Here is a 17,893-nt window from a genome sequence, read left to right as displayed (position 1 = left end):
ATTTTATGGTGCTGGATAGAAAAACCCTTAAGTGCCACCAATACACATCATACGTCTTTTGGCGAAATACACTATAAAAACATGATGGATTTGTTTGATAGCAGGCTAATTTGAAATGATTCTCCTCCGTTTTCCTGAGTACTTGACGTTGATGACGACTCCGGGTCTTGTGTGCCTAGATAATCCAGATGCACGGTGGTGCCGTGGACCCCACGTTCTCCAGCCGGTGCACACACCTCCTGTGCGAGAGTCAGGTCAGCAGTGCGTACGCGCAGGTGAGTGCGGTGGCCTCGGCTCTGACTGCGGCAGGGTCTGTCCCTTCTCGTGGGCCATCCAAGTGTTCTAGAGACATGTTTGGACAGGACTTTCTTCTGCCTCTGAAAGTGGGGAAGTACCTGCTTCGTCATTTCCATCAGTCTTTGGTGGGATAGGTCTGTTTGTGGCCTCCTGACTTTGAGCACGGGGAAAGTGAGGGCAACCCCAGGTAGTGTCACGGCAAGAACACGGTCCTTTTACTCAGTTCAAAGCAGTGCTGGCGGAATGGGGGGCGGAAGCAGGATTTCCCGCTATTGTGGGGCTGTGTACGCAGGGCTGGATCGAGCGGTTGTAACGCTCTGCGGGGCACAGGCTTTCTCCCGGCGTCACCTCGTCTGTCCCCTGAAGTCTCTTCTCTTCTCCTAACAATGCTGTTATTGGTAGACAGGCCGCTGTCGATAGGTATGTGATGCATGGCCTCCTAGAAACTCCTCTTAAACACTGGAACCATATACTGGATCCGCTTCCCAACTGAAAATGTGGAAATGCTCGTGAGGGCTTTTTTTCCTCCTCTGTGGTTAATTTTAGGTGGGCAGTTATATTTTTTTCAGAACTTCTTGTCCTTGGGGCCCTCTGTGTTCTTAAGGGAAATTTTTAAATTTTGATGATCATAAACCTCAGTCATTGCATGATCAGAGTATTTTCAAGGTTGTCCCAAACTGTTGCTTTTGTCCCGTCGCGGGCTGTTGGTGTGTAGGTAGTCCCATTCTTAGTTTTGTGACAATCGGCCTGCTTCGTCATTTGTCACTGTGGTAAACCAAGTGCTCAGTGGTATGCTGTCCCCACAGGGCTTCCGACGGAGGGGTCACTAGTTATGCAACCTGACCCCTTCGCATGTAGTCCTGCAGCTACACACACCCCAGCCCAGCAAGCCCATGATCTTATGTTTGGCAGGCGATCAGAGAAAGGAAGAGGTGTGTCACCGCGCACTGGCTGAACATGGTCCTGAAGAAGAAGAAGCTGGTGCCCCCTCACCGCGCCCTTCACTTCCCGGTGGCGTTCCCCCCAGGAGGAAAGCCCTGCTCTCAGCACGTAAGGGATATCCCTTTGCTTCGTCATCGTTCTCCTCCTTTGGCAAAGCGGTCCTGCCCTGCCTTCCCGTCTCCCCCATGGGCCTCTGCGTCCCTGTCCCCATGTGCTCCCTCCGGCCCAGCTCGAAAGGGCCCGAGCAGTGCCAGTACCTCGTTTCCCTCATTTCCTGGGTCCCTTAGAACCATCACAGTTCCTTTCGTGGAGCAGAATTTAACCGATTCTCTCAAATTTCTGACACTATTTAAAATCCTAAAGTAAGCCAGGCATCTTGCACCAGAGTGGGCACTGCTGGCAGGAGTTTATCCGTAGCTCTAGGTTCTCTCACTCAGATAACCTCCAAATTGGGATCAGTGAGGGGAATGAAGAACTGGCCGATTAGTATTTACGTGCTTAATAAAGAAGCTTTGTTAAGGTGATCTGAGCAGTGTCCTGTTAACACAAGAAAGGTTTTCCCATATCTGGTGTCATGGTCGTTGCTCCCCGTCTGCTGGCGACGCATGGACCCTGCTGACCGTGAACAAGAGGCTGGTCTTGACGTCTGTAGGAGGACCGTTCCCGCCTCTGTGCAGGAACATGGTGAAGAGTGAAAATGCACGTGTGTAAAACAGGCACGGAGAAGCAGGGTTCACGGGTTAAACTGTTGCCGCGTCTGGGCCTTATTTGTTCTCTTTGTGCTTAGATTATTTCTGTGACTGGATTTGTCGACAGTGACAGAGACGACCTGAAGCTAATGGCTTACCTGGCAGGCGCCAAGTACACGGGCTACCTGTGCCGCAGCAACACGGTGCTCATCTGCAGAGAGTAAGTGCGCCCCGCTGGCCTCCACCCATACCCGGACCTCCGCCTCGCCCTGGGGTGGGGGTTTGAGAACCTGGGTCTGGTAGAAGAACGGCCGTGATGGGTTTGATGGGAGCAGAAGTTATCTATAGAACGTGGGGACGAAATTCGATTCACGAATGAGCTAAAGAGTTAATTAAGTTAGGTCCCGGGAATAAGGTGAACTTACTAAACTAGGGGACGCCCTGGTGACCCGGCGGGAGCTGGGACGGGCCCTGCATTTGCCAGCCGGGGGTTACTGCCAACCCTGCCGAGGTATCCCTGCTATTTCTATGGCACCATATTGAAAATAAATATAATTTTGAACAGTAGACAAGTCTAACATTTAATAAAATGTGTTTTCCCTCAAAAACAGACCGACTGGTTTAAAGTATGAGAAAGCCAAGGAGTGGCGGATACCCTGCGTGAATGCCCAGTGGCTCGGCGATATTCTGCTGGGGAACTTTGAGGCGCTGAGGCAGGTCCACTACGGCCGCTACACGGCCTTCAGTCTGCAGGAGCCATTTGCCCCGACCCCGCACTTGGTTTTAAATTTGCTGGGTAAGTAGAGTTTCACATGCCGGCCGACTGACCCATGCAAGGATCACATGTGCCTCCGTCACCTTGTATTTACCCGAGGCGCAGCGTGGCGTCAGCTTTCCTATCATTTCCTGTCTCCTTCCCACGCCCCTTCCTTCTGTCCACCCTGCACGGGGGCCTTGTTGGTTCCGTGTTCGCCATCTTAATAGACACTCACGGATGGAAGGGGTCCCCCATGCTGCTGCTGTCTTGTCTCTCCAGCCAGTGATGGCTTCTCTAAAAAGACCCCACACCATGACCCAGGTCCAGCTTTCTCTGCTTCAGTTGTGGGCAAGCACCCCGTCTCCTGCCCCTGCCCTTGTCGGGCCTCGGCTGACCTGCCGTGGGGTGGGCAGGCATGGGTGTGCCTGCTGCTGGCCTGCACAGACCCCTGCCCCCCAGGTCCGCTACAACACTAGCTGTGCTGCGTATGCTCGAGGACGGACACTCGAGAAAACGGTCATTCAGTCTGCTTTAGTACGCTCGCTTTTCAGAAAGCTCATTCAGTTTGATGACTTTCATCACAAGAGCGCTCTTCAGTTTAAGCCATCATCCCCCTCCCTGGGACATATGTCCCTGTCTGCTTTCAATTCTGAAATGAAAACCTTACGAAGACTCCTCATCCTTCCTTGGAGCATTCAGCCTGGCCGGCATGTGGGGGACACGCTGTGGTCCTTCACAGTGGCCTCCTGTTGCCACGGGTGGTGGTGGTTCCCAGACACGGTGGACGGCGGCCACAGTGGGGTGCGGGGCTGTGCGCTGCTGCTTGTCCTAGAGCCGCTCCCCTGGAGAAGGCTCGGAGCATTAGCCCCTGAGCATGACCCCGGCAGCAGCCTGCCGCGCTCCCCTGTCCTGGAGGGATTTTTAGCACAAGCATAGTTCTTTCGTGTGCCCTTGATAAATGTGCACAAAGCAGCCTACGTGTCTAAGGTTACCAGCCCCAGAAAAGGGTTTCACAAGCAAGCCTTTCCGCTGAAACCGTGTGTTGTCGTCAAAGTAACTTCTCTCTCTCTCTAGATGCTTGGAGAGTCCCGCTGAAGGTGTCGGCAGAGGTGCTGATGGTACGTCCAGGCTCTGGCCCGGTCGCGTGGACTGGCACTGTTGGGAATCACAGTAGATGTAGATGTGTATCTGTCAGTTAAAAGCTCTTGAATGTGTCTGCATAGCAGATGAGGGTGGTACGTTCTCACCCGTCATGAAATGTTCAGCACGCCCTGGGTCCTTCCCCCCTCAGTGGCGGTGGCGTCAGTCGTTGGTGCTTCTGTGCGGAGGAGCGCTGTCGGCTCCGAGAGCTGTGTGGCTGTGAAGGGGCGGAGGAGGAAGCAGGACGAGCGGGAGCCCTGAGAGCAACACCGGCAGCTCCGACTCGCTCCGGGCTGCAGAGGAGACGGGAAGGGGGCGCCTGGCCACGTTGGAGGGGGGAGTCTCTCTTTTGGTACTTGGCACAAGTTGGAATGCTGGTGATGGTCAGTTAGGAAACAAGGCTGGGCGGCCCTCGGGGCTGTCTGCACTCCCGTCGGTCAGGTATGACAGGACATGAATTGTGTCTTCTGGCTGTGTTTCTGTGACACATCTCAGTAAGGTCATCCTGTAGAACTTGTCTCCCGGTCACTGTCCCTGCTGATGCGCCTGCCGCTGTGAGGACAGCTGTGGTTTCCTTGGTGGTGGCAGCGTAAGTTAAAGGTTCAGGGTTACGTGCGTGTTCCCGTATGTGCTCTCCTGGGTTTTTCCGCGGAAGGACTGTGTGTGACGTGCACGGACGTTCAGCACACCCCTGAGCGTTGCGGAGGTGAGGGAGGCTGTGTGTCCGCCAACAGCTCACTGAGGGGCGTGCGCTCGTCGGCGTTACGAGGAGCACCTCAGCTGTGCTCTGACTCGCGAGCTCTGCGTGCTGTTTTCCACGTCTAACCTGGGAGCCGCTGATAATCGTCAGAGTCTGTTTCCTTTGTGCTGATGATAGCGTGGTCACGTGGGGGTTTTTCCCTTTGCTTCAGCTAGTAATTATGGTTTGAACAAAACACGACCAGCTCTGACGCATGGGCAAAAGCAGATACTCTCCTAATTCATTTCGATGAAAGCAGTGTTAACGGTGGCCTTCAGGACGAAGCTGGGGACGTGGTCATCAGGGAAGAGCCCTGCCAGACCCCAGGGGCCCAGACACTGCTCTCCCTGTGGCTCCGTGTCCACAGTTACAGAGCTGCCCATTTACACGTTTCCGTCCCACTGCCTGTTCTCGCTGCTGCTGCTGTGTGGTGGTGTAGACACTTCAGGGTGCTTGCCGGCTCCTGAGAGCCGAGGGCTGACTCCTTGTCAAGGTGCCAGGGAGAGACAGTGAGCCTGGCCCCTGTCTGACGGGCGAGTAGGTTTCGGGCGTTTCCTGTACACCCGCGGACTTCTGTGTGGGTTGTCCACGTAACAGCGGCAGTATTTAGAAAATGGTAATAAACAGGAAGACGGAGAGGCTTCAGACAGTAAAACGTACGGTGTGCCTTTGAAAGCAGCTCTGGGAAAGCTGCCCTGCTCCCAGCAGTGCTGCTGCCTGTGCGGTGAGCCCTGCAAACCGCCCTAGCCAGAGCTCCTCCTTAGCAAGAGTCATTTTTTAGGGGATGTAACTGCAGTGAGGAGGTTTGCCAGATTCCAAACTGGGACATAAGACAACACATTTGAAGTGAAAACTGCCATGCAGTTTTGAAGGTGGAGGACGGCGTGTGCAGTGTGGAGTGGAGGGAGGGAGGACGTGGTTGTTGGAAGGTGGAGGATGGCCTGCGCGGCTCGGATTGGGGGTGGGGGGATGGGCACACCCTGAGGACCGGGAGGGTTTGGGGAGCCTGGAAGGCAGGCCGAGAGTTACACAGAGGTTCTCTGGAAAGCCCTCCTGCTCCCGGGCGGTGACTTCCTTGTCACTGTTCTGGGCAAATACTAGTTTCGATGCGGTGGGGAGCATGAATGTTGTAGGAGAGAGTTTGTTGGACGTAGGTTTCTTAGAAGCGCCTGTATTACTTGTGAGATTGATTTAAGTGATATTTTAATTACAGGGTGTGAGACTACCTCCCAAACTGAAACAGAATGAAGTCACCAACATCCAGCCTTCTTCCAAAAGAGCCAGGTAGGAATGACCCCCTACGTCAGCTGTGGTGGTTTTCATTTACAGGTGTGTTTTACAAACTGGTCACCATTGGGGAAATTTGTGAACATTTTCATAGTAAATAAGATTTGCTTATTGCTTCACAACTTCATTGCTGGACATAAAGGTGGATAGATAAGTATTTTTTTATTAAAGATTTTTTTAAGCAAAACCTCAGAACCTCAGTAAAGCGTAGCTGCTGTGGCAGAGCAGGTGGGAGCCTGGCTGGGCTGGCCGTGCTGCACCAGCGTGTGTGGGACTGTGCCCTCAGGGTGTGCCCTGTGGCCCAGATGGGCAGGGACCCAGACCCCTGTGGAAGGACCTGTGTGGTGGCACTGGAAAAAAGCCCGGGCACAGGTGGCTAGGGACCTGGTTGGCCAGTACAGTCGGTAACGAGTCCTGGCTGTCGTTCGATTAGTAAGGCACAGCACATACAGGATGAACTAGGGAGCTCTCTGCTTCATCCGTGGGCCTGGAAAAGCCGTTATTTTCAAGCTGGACGTGGTGAACCACAGTTGACCTGCTTGGGCTGTCCTCTGCAGTCACCAGCTTCTCCTCGTCTCTCCCCTGCCCTGCATCCTCCCTGTTCTGCCTCCACATCACAGTCTGTGAGTGAGTGAGTTATGGAAGTATGCAGTAACATCCGTAATATGTGATTATTTATATATAACATTTTTTGAGATCGTGAGCAGTGTCGGGGCGGGGGGGAGGGCAGAGGGAGAGAGAGAATCTCAAGCAGACTCCACGCCCAGTGCAGAGCCAGTGCAGGGCTCGATCTCACGGCCCTGAGATCAAGACCTGAGCCAAAGTCAAGAATTGCATGCTTGACTGAGCCACCCAGCACCCCTGTGATTATTTTTAAGATGGCCATCAAAATGCCATAAATAAACCTTAAAAAACAATTTTACCTAGACAGTCTCAAATGTAAGCTAAAAGTGGAATTTGAAAATTTTAAGGGTATGTAAAAGACTGATTAATTTAAAAGGTGTGCTTAAGTCTGATAGCTTGTTTTGAGCCTCTGGTGTAAGACAGGGCAGGGGGGCAAAGGGCCTGCGAGAGGCTGCAGCTCCCAGGACACCCCCCTCAGTGACTGACACGGACCCAGAACAGGCCCGTTAGCAACAGTTATCCTGGCAGAATCAGCAAGATGGGGGAGTCCGGCCAAAGTGTCTGCCCTCTTTTTAAAGCTGTTGAAAACATTCATAATTGGGAGGGGGAGGGTATCGATGGGTTACTTTCCTTGGGGGTGCCATGCACAGTCTTTTGGGGGAGACTGTGTAAGAGGTGGGAAAGAAAGGACAGGTACCTCACATTCTCCTTGACGGAAAAAACCCCACACAGTTAAAGCTCCGAACAGTTGTTAAAACTACTAAAATCCCTTGCTTGCTAAAGGATGTTTTTATTTTAAGTAAACAAAGTCACCTTTGTGTTTTGTGCATTTATTTTGTAGAATCGAAGATATACCCCCTCCCACTAAGAAGTTAACGCCAGAATTGACCCCTTTTGTGCTTTTCACTGGGTTTGAGCCTGTCCAGGTGCAACAGTATATCAAGGTAAAATTATACTTTCTATAAGGATATTTTGCTGTGCCTTTCTATAGAGATTTGCTTTAGGGTAGCAGTTTATTAAAAGAACATTTAATCAGGAATAGGCTAATAGTCTTAATAGCATATACTTATAAAGTAGTAGTTTTTATACTAACAAGTAGTCATTAAATTGTTAATGATTTTTCACCTCGTTCTGTGTTTTTTTATATTTAGTTTTATACACTTGCAGTCTTAGTATGACTGTGGTGATTAGACCAAGACACGTTCTCCTAGCCACGTGCACATGAGCAAGTCTGCTCAAAGGCCAGTGTTCTAGAAACCCCCAGCCTTGGGGGTGCGCCTGCCACTCTGTGTCTCCCATTGGAGCCGCAGGCCGCCTGGGGGGCTCGGGGGGAGTTGTGTATGTGTGTACTTGGATAGGAAGTTGGGGACACGACCTCAAATACACGTTCTGGAATAACAGCTTCCTGTTGCTGGGGGGTGGGGGGTGGTGAAAACTTCACCCGTATTATGTTGGATTCCTACATTGTGCTTTTCATCGTTTTTAAGGAAAAGAAACGGTTACAAATGCTATTCTGAGTTTAGTACAATTTTTTTACATTTATGAGTGTAGTCACTGAGGTCTTTTTCATATGTTCACGTCTTCTCAGCCATGTCTTTGCTGGGATTCTTGGAAACCAGAGACTGTAGGTCACTGCTTCACTACCCCGCTTCAGCAACAAGTCTGAGATGTGCTGCCTGGTTCTCGGGGACTCATTTGTAGGGATGTGGTGTCTGCGGACGTGACGACGGACGTGTGCACCGTCTGCGCCGTCCCGGGGCCCGCAGAGCCCGCGCTCACCTCTGCTCTGTGCTCCTCCTGGCAGAAGCTCTACATTCTCGGGGGCGAGGTCGCCGAGTCCGCGCAGAAGTGCACACATCTCATCGCCAGCAAAGTGACACGCACGGTGAAGTTCCTGACGGCCATCTCGGTGGTGAGGCACATCGTGACACCGGAGTGGCTGGAGGAGTGTTTCAAGTGTCAGAAGTTTGTCGGTACGTGCTGGCTTCACTACCTGAGTGTTTCATGCTGAGAGCAGACCTTTTGTTCCCTTGAGTTTGTCCATTTTCATCCCAACAAACCTCTAGTTTGCGGTTTTACTCCTGGCAGCTCCCCAGGAGTAAAATACCTAACTTTCTTCCGTGTCCCAGCGGTCAGGTGACATGTTTGCGTTGTACGTGAAGTAGAAGGGTTTTGGTCACTCGGACAGTGTTCGGGGAAGACGAGCTCTCTGCCACTGCTCTGTTGTTTGCTGACCAGGTTTTGTTTGGAAAGTGGCTGTAGAATGCCATTCTCACGCACAGTGGCGTCCAGGACTGTGCTGGCCCTGGCCCGGTTCTGAATGCGGGCTCTGTCCGGAGGGATGGGTGTGTGCCTCCCCTCGCCCGCCTCCCGTCCTTCAGAGCACCAAGTGGGAGTTCCTTCTAGGTAGTCAGGAGAGCTTTGCTCGCCAGTGTGCCCGAGTGTTTTTAGAACCGTGCTACACACAGAGTGAACATAAATTTCAAACAATTTCTCCACGAAGCTGTAGGGTCCACATTGATTTGCGTCTTTGTTCGCGTAAGGAGTGGTGGTGGTGTCCTCCGTGTGCGGGCCTTCCCAGCCCACTGTGACCCCCACACGCACATCCTCAGCCCTCACCTGGCCCCTGGTCTGGGCGGAGCGGGAGAAGAGGAGCTTGGCCCCGTGGCAGGCATCTCCACAGTCTGTTTGGTTTCTTGTTTTTGGTCTTTAAGCCCCAGCACAGTGGTGCTAAGACTTAACTCCCTTGTGTCGTGTCCCCCCCCCCCCCCCCCCCGCCCTCGTGGCAGTGACAGCAGTTAGGGCGCACACGCACACACTCGTGTTTCTCTGCCAGCCACGTGCCCTGGGTGCTGCTCCCTCCTTGCTCCTGCCCCTGGAGCAGAGGGGTACCAACCCACCAGACCCTCAGAGACCACCCTGGCGCCCCTGGGCCTCGCGCTCTTCTGACCCACGAAATTAGCCGTAGTTGTCCCTAACAGGGACAAGTGCTCGTTAATGCTAAATTGAAGCATTTCAGATCCATGGTCTTTTCTCGGCCACTGGTATTTAAACCTAATTCAGTCTTTAGTGTAACACAATTAATAAAAAGCATATATATTTTAAAGTTCATGTGGTGTAATATACAGATGAGAAATTAGGGTTGTTATTTACAGCAAAGCTAGAACCAGACGTAAAATTCCGTGATTCTTAAGGAAAGAATCCTTTATGTGAAGACCAACAATAATGAAAAAAATTAAATTCTCAACGGTAATAATGTAGCCGATTCCTGTTATTCGCGGTAATCCTGTTCTGCAGAGCAGCCGCAGACCCCAAATTCGTGAATATGGGGCCGTCGAGGCCAGAGGAAGCTCACGGCTGGGTTCCTGTGAGGCCCAGTCACATTTTCATCAGCTGACCAGTACCTACCCCGGCAGGCTCTGTAAATCCTTGCTGGACGTGCCTCTGTTGAAAGACGCTGCTAATACCTGTTCTTGGCTCCTTCCCCTGGCGACCTGGCCAGCCGAGCCGTAACCGAGCCGTCCTAGCTCGTGCTTTGTCCGCACAGTCTCTTCCCTTGGTGGCCCCGCGGCACCCACCGGGGCCTTCGTGACTACAGACTCATCAACAAAAAGCATGAAAATGTGAACAAATTAACACTAAGTACACGCCAGGAAGGAAACGGCTTCATGGTGAGGGCGCTGCCTTCTGGGATCGGGCACATGGCCGCTCAGGTTTGTCCCTGCGGCGCGCATCTCTGCAGGTGGCTGCAGAAACACCAGCAGTACTGACTTGGGGTTACAAATAACGAGGATAACTGTATTAATGCTTAGAAAATTTTTCAATTGAAATAAATTTTCTTTGTCCTTAAAAGATATTGAAATACAAAACCTAATGATGTAAGCAAAGGAGAAAAGTTGTAGGAACAACCCCCATAAACTTACAGGTTAGCTCCCAATTTTGTAGACGAGTTATAAAATTGAGAATGTGACAGTCTTCCTACATGGAATTTGAGTTGCTTAATTTATCAACTTCCCCAGTTTGTGAAGCATGATTCTTTGATCTGTTGATAAAGTTGACAGCAGTTCCTACTTCACGAAGTTTTGACTGGTTTTCACTGGTGTGGCGTAGCTGTCGATCTCTGAGGGTGAGAAGGTGGCTTAGTCACATTATAAACATTTAATAGTAAATATTCAGAGATTTCAGATTTGGTTCCCTAAATATCAGGATCTAGGAGAATTTTTCCGGGTTACAGTGATTGCCTTTTCTGGGTGTCATGTAGTCGGGATCACAGCAGTGCGTGCCTTTCCAGAGCGGCTTCTCCTTGAGAGGCGTCTCCGTTTCCTCCCTGTCTTTCTGTGGCTTCGTAGCTCGTGTCTTTGTGGCGCTGAGCCTGGGCCGCAGTTTGTCTGCTCACCAGCCGAAGGAAGGGCATCTTCCCTGCTTCTAAGGGTTGACCGCTGTGAGTACAGCCACTGTCGTCACTCCTGTACAGCTTTTGTGTGGCTGTGTTTTCACCTCCTTGGAGTCAGTACCAAGGGGTGGGATTGCTGGATCACGTGGTAAAAGTATGTTTAGTTTGGTAAGAAACCACGGAGCCATCTTCCAAGTTAGCCACACCATCCTGCGCTCCTGCCGGCAGCGAAGCACAGTTCCCACTGCTCCACATCCTTGCTTGCGTTTGCTGTTGTCCGTGTTTTGAGTTTCCACCATTTTAATAGTTGTGTAGTGGTCATCTCATTTTTGTTTTAACTTACAGTTCGATAATGACGTAGATCACGGAGCATCTTTTCATGTGCATATTTGCCACCTCTGTATCTTCTCTGGTGACATGTCCAGAGTTTTTGCCCATTTTCTAAATTGGGTTGTTTTCTTATTGTTGAATCTTAAGAGTTCTTTGTACATTTGGACAGCAGTCCTGAATCAGTTGGTGTCTTTTCCAACTATTTTCTCCCAGCCTGTGGCTTGTCTTCTCCTTATGTTGACATTGTTTTCCCAGAACACAACTTTTTAATTTTAATGAAGTCCAGCTTGTGTCTCAGGTCATCGCCATATTCGGGGTCCTCTAGACTTCCTCCTGTGTTCTAGGAGTTTTGTAGTTTTATACTTAGGTCTGTGATCCGTTTTTATTTTTGTAAAGGATGTAGAGTCTGTGTCTAGGTTCAGTTCTTGCATGTGGACGTCCAGTTGTTGGAGAGATGATCTTTGCTCCGGCATCTGGTCTTCTGCTCCTTTGTTAAAGGCCAGTTTATGTTGTGGATGCGGGTCTGTTTCTGGGCTCGCTCTTGCCAGTGCCGCGCGGTCTTGATTCCCGGAGCGTCCAGGCGAGCTTGGAAGTCGGGCTTGTTCTTGTCCTTTGGCGTTGAGTCGGCTGCCCTGGGTCTTTCGCCCTCCATATCAGCTTCAGGATCAGTTTTTTGGTATATGCGTATCTTTTTTTTTTTTTAAAGATTTAGAGAGAGAGAGAACATGAGCAGGGACAAGGGTAGAGGGAGAAGTAGATCCCCTGCTGAGCAAGGAGCCAGAGGTGGGGCTCGATCCCGGGATCATGACCTGAGCTGAAGGCAGATGCTTCATCAACTGAGCCAGCCAGGCGCCCCAAATCATTTATTTTTAGTACATACTTAAAGATACTTTGGCCAAAAGTTGATACTTTGGCCAAAAGTTGACACTTTGGGATTATTTTCTAAATTTATTGACCTTACTTGGGTGATTTGCAGTAATTAGTGTCTGAATTTTTGCTTTCAGAGTCATTTCTTTCTTTTACCCATCTTTTAACATTTTATCGATTTTTATTTTATTTTATTTATTTATTTATTTTTTTTAAAGATTTTATTTATTTATTCGACAGAGATAGAGACAGCCAGCGAGAGAGGGAACACAAGCAGGGGGAGTGGGAGAGGAAGAAGCAGGCTCATAGCAGAGGAGCCTGATGTGGGGCTCGATCCCAGAACGCCGGGATCACGCCCTGAGCCGAAGGCAGACGCTTAACCGCTGTGCCACCCAGGCGCCCCAACATTTTATCGATTTTTAAATATATTCAGCTTGTGACTGACTTAAAAAAAATCTTTTTACCAAACAGTTGCAGCAAGTATAGTAAAATTGCTGCTTTTTTCTGAACCATGAAAGGGTGTGTTGCCAAAGTGATGCGCCGTCCTCCCCGAACACCTTGCTGTGTGTTACCTGCGCGAGAGGCCATTCTGCCGCATGGCCACAGTACGACCCTCAGAGTCCGGTCCATGGCCACGGTCTCATCCTCGGTTGGCTCTGCCTAGCTGTCCCAGAGAGGGTCCGGGTCAGAATCGTACACAGGGTCGCCACGTCGCCTCAGTGTTCCCTGGTCACGTCAGTTGGTTAGTTGATAGAATGTCCCTCTGTCTGGGTGTACCTGCTGCTTCCCCGAGTGCACGGCCTCCCCGCTCGGGGCCAGGTCCTTGCTGCGCTTCTGCCGGACTTGTGCTGTTCTGTCGTGTGACTCATGGGTCCCTGTGATCCCTGGGAGCAGGTGACATCTGATGGCTGCCTCTGTGCAATGTGTCATTCGTGGGGAAGTACGCTGAAATTGTGCCAGTATTACTGTTCCTTTGATTCAATATTTCCTCGTATGGACTCCTTTTTAAAATTTTATTCCGTGGGTTGTTACCGTGCTGTCCTTTATGTCCAGTGATAGCCACCCCAGCTGGCTTCACGGTCCCGCAGTCTGTCCCCTTGGTCTTTGAGCACTTCCTGGCCTTTGGCACAAGAAAGTTCTAAGCTCGTGTTAGGCTTTCCTGCCTTGCATTGGTGTTTCTTTGGGGATTTATTTATTTGAAGCGAGAGAGCGAGCAGAGCCGCGTGTGGCACCTCCTGGGCAGTGGGGCTGGCGGGGCGCTGCTGTTCCCCTGGCGTCTCTGTCCGAAGCCCCGGCTGCTGCCTGGGACACCTCACCAGGTGCCGAGAAGGCACAGCAGCCGCCGTGGGTGCCCTAGAAACGTACATCTCAGATATTTCATGTGCGACTGTACTGTGTGTTCGTTTTTTATTTCTCCGATTTCCAGACATTCTTTTTCCACCTAAAACAGCGTAGCAGCTTTATCTGACTGACCCGCTGATCCTGTATTTTTAGCAGTTGTTAATAACTTGTCTCTTTACTGATCCGATTGCTCTTGCCCAGCGAAGAATGGTTTTTACGTGGTTAAAGCCTCATTGCTTTATGGAAAGGGTATTTGGCAGAAGCCGTGTGGCCTGCAAGTCCTGATGTGCGTCAGCCCCACTCCAGACTTGCCTGTGCCGCACTTTTGGGGACCGTGTCATCAGGTTAGAGCGCTCTGTGTTACGCTACCTGGTTATTATGATGAAATGAGGAAGAAGTGCATTTCTGAGCATGAGACATGTAGAAGAAGGTTCAAACATTTTGTGGTCTTTGATTTTTGGTAAACTGGACATCTCTTAAAATGTTACCATGAGAACTCTGAAAAGCAATTCTCCTAAGTCTCCAAGATTTGGTGAAAGTATTCTTTAAGTTGCTCTCCACTTTCATATATTTAAAAGGAATCTGTTCGATGTATCCAGTTTAATGGATTATCAGCTCCTAGAGTCTAATGAGATGTGTGGTCATCACAGACACACTGGATGTGATGCTGGTCCTGAGCTGGTCGCTCTGGGACTGGGGTTCTCCACCCAGGATCTGTGAGCTCCCTGAAACAGCGAAATGGTGGCGGGGGTGCAGAGGGTCCCCGGCTCTCAGACCATTTGTTTTCAAGAGCGTATGATCTCAGAAGGTTAAGATATGCTGTGGAGAAGGAAGTCTGTCTTTCATCTTGTCTGGCTGTTTTCAGGGGAGAGTGAATGACACAGCATAGCTGAGATTTCAGTATTCAGTGGTTTCCCAGGGAAGTGTGAGCCGCGAGCGACATGCCCCTGACCTGCTGCGGGGAGACCTCCGGGGCGGATCCTGCGAGTCTGCACTTTTCTGAGTGGGCGGCTCTGTTTTCCAGATGAGCAGAACTACCTCCTCCGAGACGCTGAGGCCGAGGTGCTGTTCTCTTTCAGTCTGGAAGAGTCCCTGAAAAGGGCGCACGCCTCCCCACTCTTCAAGGTAAAGGGTCGTCAGCGTCCCCACGGATGCCCCCGGTGGCACAGTCGGAGGGGACAGTACTGAGTGGGTGGCACACTCCCAGCGCCGGGAGGCTGGTCTTCCTCCCGGGATGTGTTTCTGGAGGCCTCCGCCGGGGAGGCCCAGCGTGCCTCCGGAGCACGGCTCTTCACGGAGCTGTTGGCGACACGCACGACAGAGCTCCGGGGTGTGGAGAGCGTATTTATGAATACTCTAATTGGCGAGAGACATTTAGGTTGAGTTTTCTGCTTTTCACCAATCTTTTCTACTTCCCACTCTTGTCATTAAGTGCGTACTCAGCTGGAGAGTACGGATTCTTGGGAAAATAGTAAAGACAGAAGGTTTTTAAATACGTTTGAGAAGATACAATAGCTGGTAAACATTGTTTTGGTATTGGTCTGTTTTTACCCTTCCCAGGGAGCCGGCTCAGGAATGAGAATGTTAGGACGTAGCTTACCTAAAATAGTCTGAGTTTCTAAATGCTCTGTTTCTGCGAGTGGTTTAAAACACAGTAGCATTTGTGGTGCAGTTCGGAGCACGGGCGTTCGCCCTCGGGATCGTCTCCCGGTCGGAGCCCAGAGAACGCACAGGTCTCGAAGAGGGGTCATGCCGGTGCTCGCTGACCCAACACAATCCTTCGTGTGTCTTAGGGACAGACGTTCCAGTTACTTTGACTCATCACAGGTCTTACCTGACAGAGGAAGATGCTTTAGTTAGTTCATCTTGACACCCTGGCTTCCTCCAGGCCCGCTTCACGCTGGGGACCTGCCGGGGCTTCTGCAAACACCGCGGTAGAATTCATGAGAAATTACATGCCCTAAAAATTCAGAGCAGTTATATTTTTATTTTTAGGCAAAATATTTTTATATCACACCTGGAATCTGCCCAAGTCTCTCAACCATGAAGGCGATCGTGGAGTGTGCAGGAGGACGAGTGCTGTCCAAACAGCCGTCTTTCCGGAAACTCGTGGAGCACAAGCAAAATAAGGTGGATAGAAGGAAGAGAGCTGCTGATTCGTCACTGTGCCAGATGAGATTCCTTGTTCAGTAACCGATAAACTCATTTTCTTTTCCTTAGAGTTTGTCAGAAATAATTTTAATATCCTGTGAAAATGACCTCCACTTATGTCGAGAATATTTTGCCAGAGGAATAGGTGAGGCTCGCTGCTCTCACGGCTCTAGCTCGGAGCGCGGGGACGCAGCAGCAGCTCACCGCCACAACGCTTATCTCGTTCTTCCAGATGTGCACAACGCGGAGTTCGTTCTGACCGGAGTGCTCACACAGACACTGGACTATGAGTCATATCCTTTGGGAAAGCAGCTCCGCACGGCTGTCGGAACCGTACGTATATGCGTATGTGCCAGTTAGTGGGAGAAGGCCTGGTGAGTTTCTGCAGACGCCGTGCTATAAGCGTTTTCTGTAAAGAGTACCTGTAAATGCCTATTCTGTACTCCTCTTACTTTCAGAAAGAAGAACCGCTTTAAAAGTTACGTGGGTCTCCTCTCAGGGGCCTTTTTTCTGTCTAGAGACAGAAGGGAGACAGAGTAGTTTTGCCCCGGGAGGATGGGTCAGAGCCGCAGGGGGGACTTACCGGGGGGCGGGGCTCCCGGACTGTCAGCCTGTGCGTGATCAGCCACGACTGGGGCTCTGACCGCAGAGCAGACTCCCTCGGTGGTTCCGCACAACATGAGTGCCAGGTCCCGCCAGCGCGGAGTCGGGGGCACTCGGGCCTTTGTGAAGCTCCCTGGGATCGGGGTGTGCAGCAGGATTGACTGGTTTAAATGGGAAAGAAAAATGCCATCAGGGTACTTAACTAGCTTTGGCACCTTGTATGGGATGTGTGTGTGCATCGTGCTTGAAATGTTTTTTCCTCAACAAGCCTACATATAAATTTAACTGATGGCATCTACACTGCGACTGGAGCCCTGGGACGACGTCTGGCTGCGCCCGCTGTCGCCAGAACGGGCCACGTGCCCCTTCAGATGCCCGTGTTTTCCAGCTGCTTTAGGAGACAGGCATTTTAAAGCAGGAGAACAAATATAATAAATATATTGCATCTTATTAAGATGTGTAATTTTATTCTGAGGAAACATAAATTATGTTTTGTATTATATGAATTTATGAGCCCACATTAGGTTTTATGATTCATTTGCCAAGTTTTTAAATGTTTTCACAACACTGTTAACAGAACTTCGGCTACAAATAAAATGGTGTAAATAAAGACCTTGCTATCTCTAAATTATGGACGTTAAAGATTTGAAATGTTTTGTACTTTATTTTTATTTCTTATACTCTTTTCTTTTATATTGATATCTTGGCCACATTTTCAATAAATGTACTTTTGAACTTAGAATTGAGTGATCCTTTATTCTGTATTTTTTGCATAATTTATATGACTTACATCAAACTGGATCACATTTTAATTTCAAGACAAAATAATAGAATTTCTGGAAGGCACCCATCCTCTGCCAGTGTAATAACTCCCAAGCAGAGGGACGGCACCCACCGGTCAGAACCTTGGAGACCACGCGCCCCGATGCTTCCCGTTGGACCGAACCGTCGGCCGTCTTTGCGGGTCAGGAACTGACGTTTACCGCGCAGCACGTGTAGTGTGTCCACGTAGTTAAGAGCAGTACCGTCGCGGACGTCCGGAGCTGCTCTCGCTGTGCTCACCGGGTGGCTTCCCCAGAAACAGTAGTGACCCACTCGATCGTTCCTTAACCGCACATCCCCTCAGCCCAAGTCCTGAAGGAGCCGAATTCCAGGTCAGAGGGATTCTCCCCTCCTGTGGGGCTTGGACGACGGTCACACACTCAGGACGTTGCTTCTTCAGGCGCTCCTCCCCGCTCTGCTGGGGTTTCTCCAGGTGGAGAGATCACACGCCTCACAGGTGCAGGCTCAGGGTCCTCAAGTTCTTCTGCCCAACCCTCGCCCTTCTGTGGGGTCTCCCGGTGAGCCGCCCCCTCACCGAGCGGGCGCACCTCAGGCTCACCCGCGTGACCTAGCATATCGGCTGCCGGAAGTATTTATCTTGAGCTCTGTTAGGGTACGCCCTAAGAGCGACTGTTTCCAGATGTGCTATATTCTGGCATTTACCTGTTTTAACAAACTACCTCAAAATGTGCCTGCTTTGAAACTAATGATTTTGTACCTAAGCAAACAGAAGTACTTACCTGCAGAACTGACCGGAAGTTCCCTCTCACGTACCACAGATGGAATTAGTGTTGCCATGAAATACCTTGGGTTCTGCAAAATCCTGCAAAGGAAGAAGAGTTTCATAATTGAAAACACAGTTTTGTTTGCAAAGTATCGAGAAGGCTGCCCTACCACTCGCACCCTTGAAG

At 50.6% G+C, this 17,893-nt stretch overlaps 1 protein-coding gene across 3 annotated transcripts in view; it reads left to right on the top strand.

Moving 5' to 3' along the window:
* The window catches only part of PAXIP1 (PAX interacting protein 1), a 49,870-nt gene extending 32,971 nt beyond the window's left edge, over positions 1 to 16,899 (top strand). For 2 of the 3 annotated variants that reach the window (XM_057304301.1, XM_057304303.1), the window contains 12 exons: positions 180 to 275; positions 1,210 to 1,347; positions 2,027 to 2,148; positions 2,540 to 2,724; positions 3,760 to 3,803; positions 5,778 to 5,848; positions 7,317 to 7,419; positions 8,280 to 8,448; positions 14,431 to 14,531; positions 15,402 to 15,536; positions 15,627 to 15,702; positions 15,790 to 16,899. In XM_057304301.1, the coding sequence (XP_057160284.1) occupies positions 180 to 275; positions 1,210 to 1,347; positions 2,027 to 2,148; positions 2,540 to 2,724; positions 3,760 to 3,803; positions 5,778 to 5,848; positions 7,317 to 7,419; positions 8,280 to 8,448; positions 14,431 to 14,531; positions 15,402 to 15,536; positions 15,627 to 15,702; positions 15,790 to 15,917 (1,368 nt within the window). In that variant the 3' untranslated portion in view covers positions 15,918 to 16,899. The remainder of the gene's footprint in view (positions 1 to 179; positions 276 to 1,209; positions 1,348 to 2,026; positions 2,149 to 2,539; positions 2,725 to 3,759; positions 3,804 to 5,777; positions 5,849 to 7,316; positions 7,420 to 8,279; positions 8,449 to 14,430; positions 14,532 to 15,401; positions 15,537 to 15,626; positions 15,703 to 15,789) is intronic. The other variant, XM_057304302.1, reaches the window with a different exon arrangement.
* The last annotated feature ends 994 nt before the right edge of the window (positions 16,900 to 17,893 follow it).

The sequence above is a fragment of the Ursus arctos genome, unplaced genomic scaffold (genome assembly GCF_023065955.2).
Source record: "Ursus arctos isolate Adak ecotype North America unplaced genomic scaffold, UrsArc2.0 scaffold_3, whole genome shotgun sequence".
In the NCBI taxonomy this organism is placed as follows: domain Eukaryota; kingdom Metazoa; phylum Chordata; class Mammalia; order Carnivora; family Ursidae; genus Ursus; species Ursus arctos.
The sequence above is the reverse complement of the archived record's forward strand: the minus strand, read 5'-3'. Positions and strand labels throughout refer to the sequence as shown.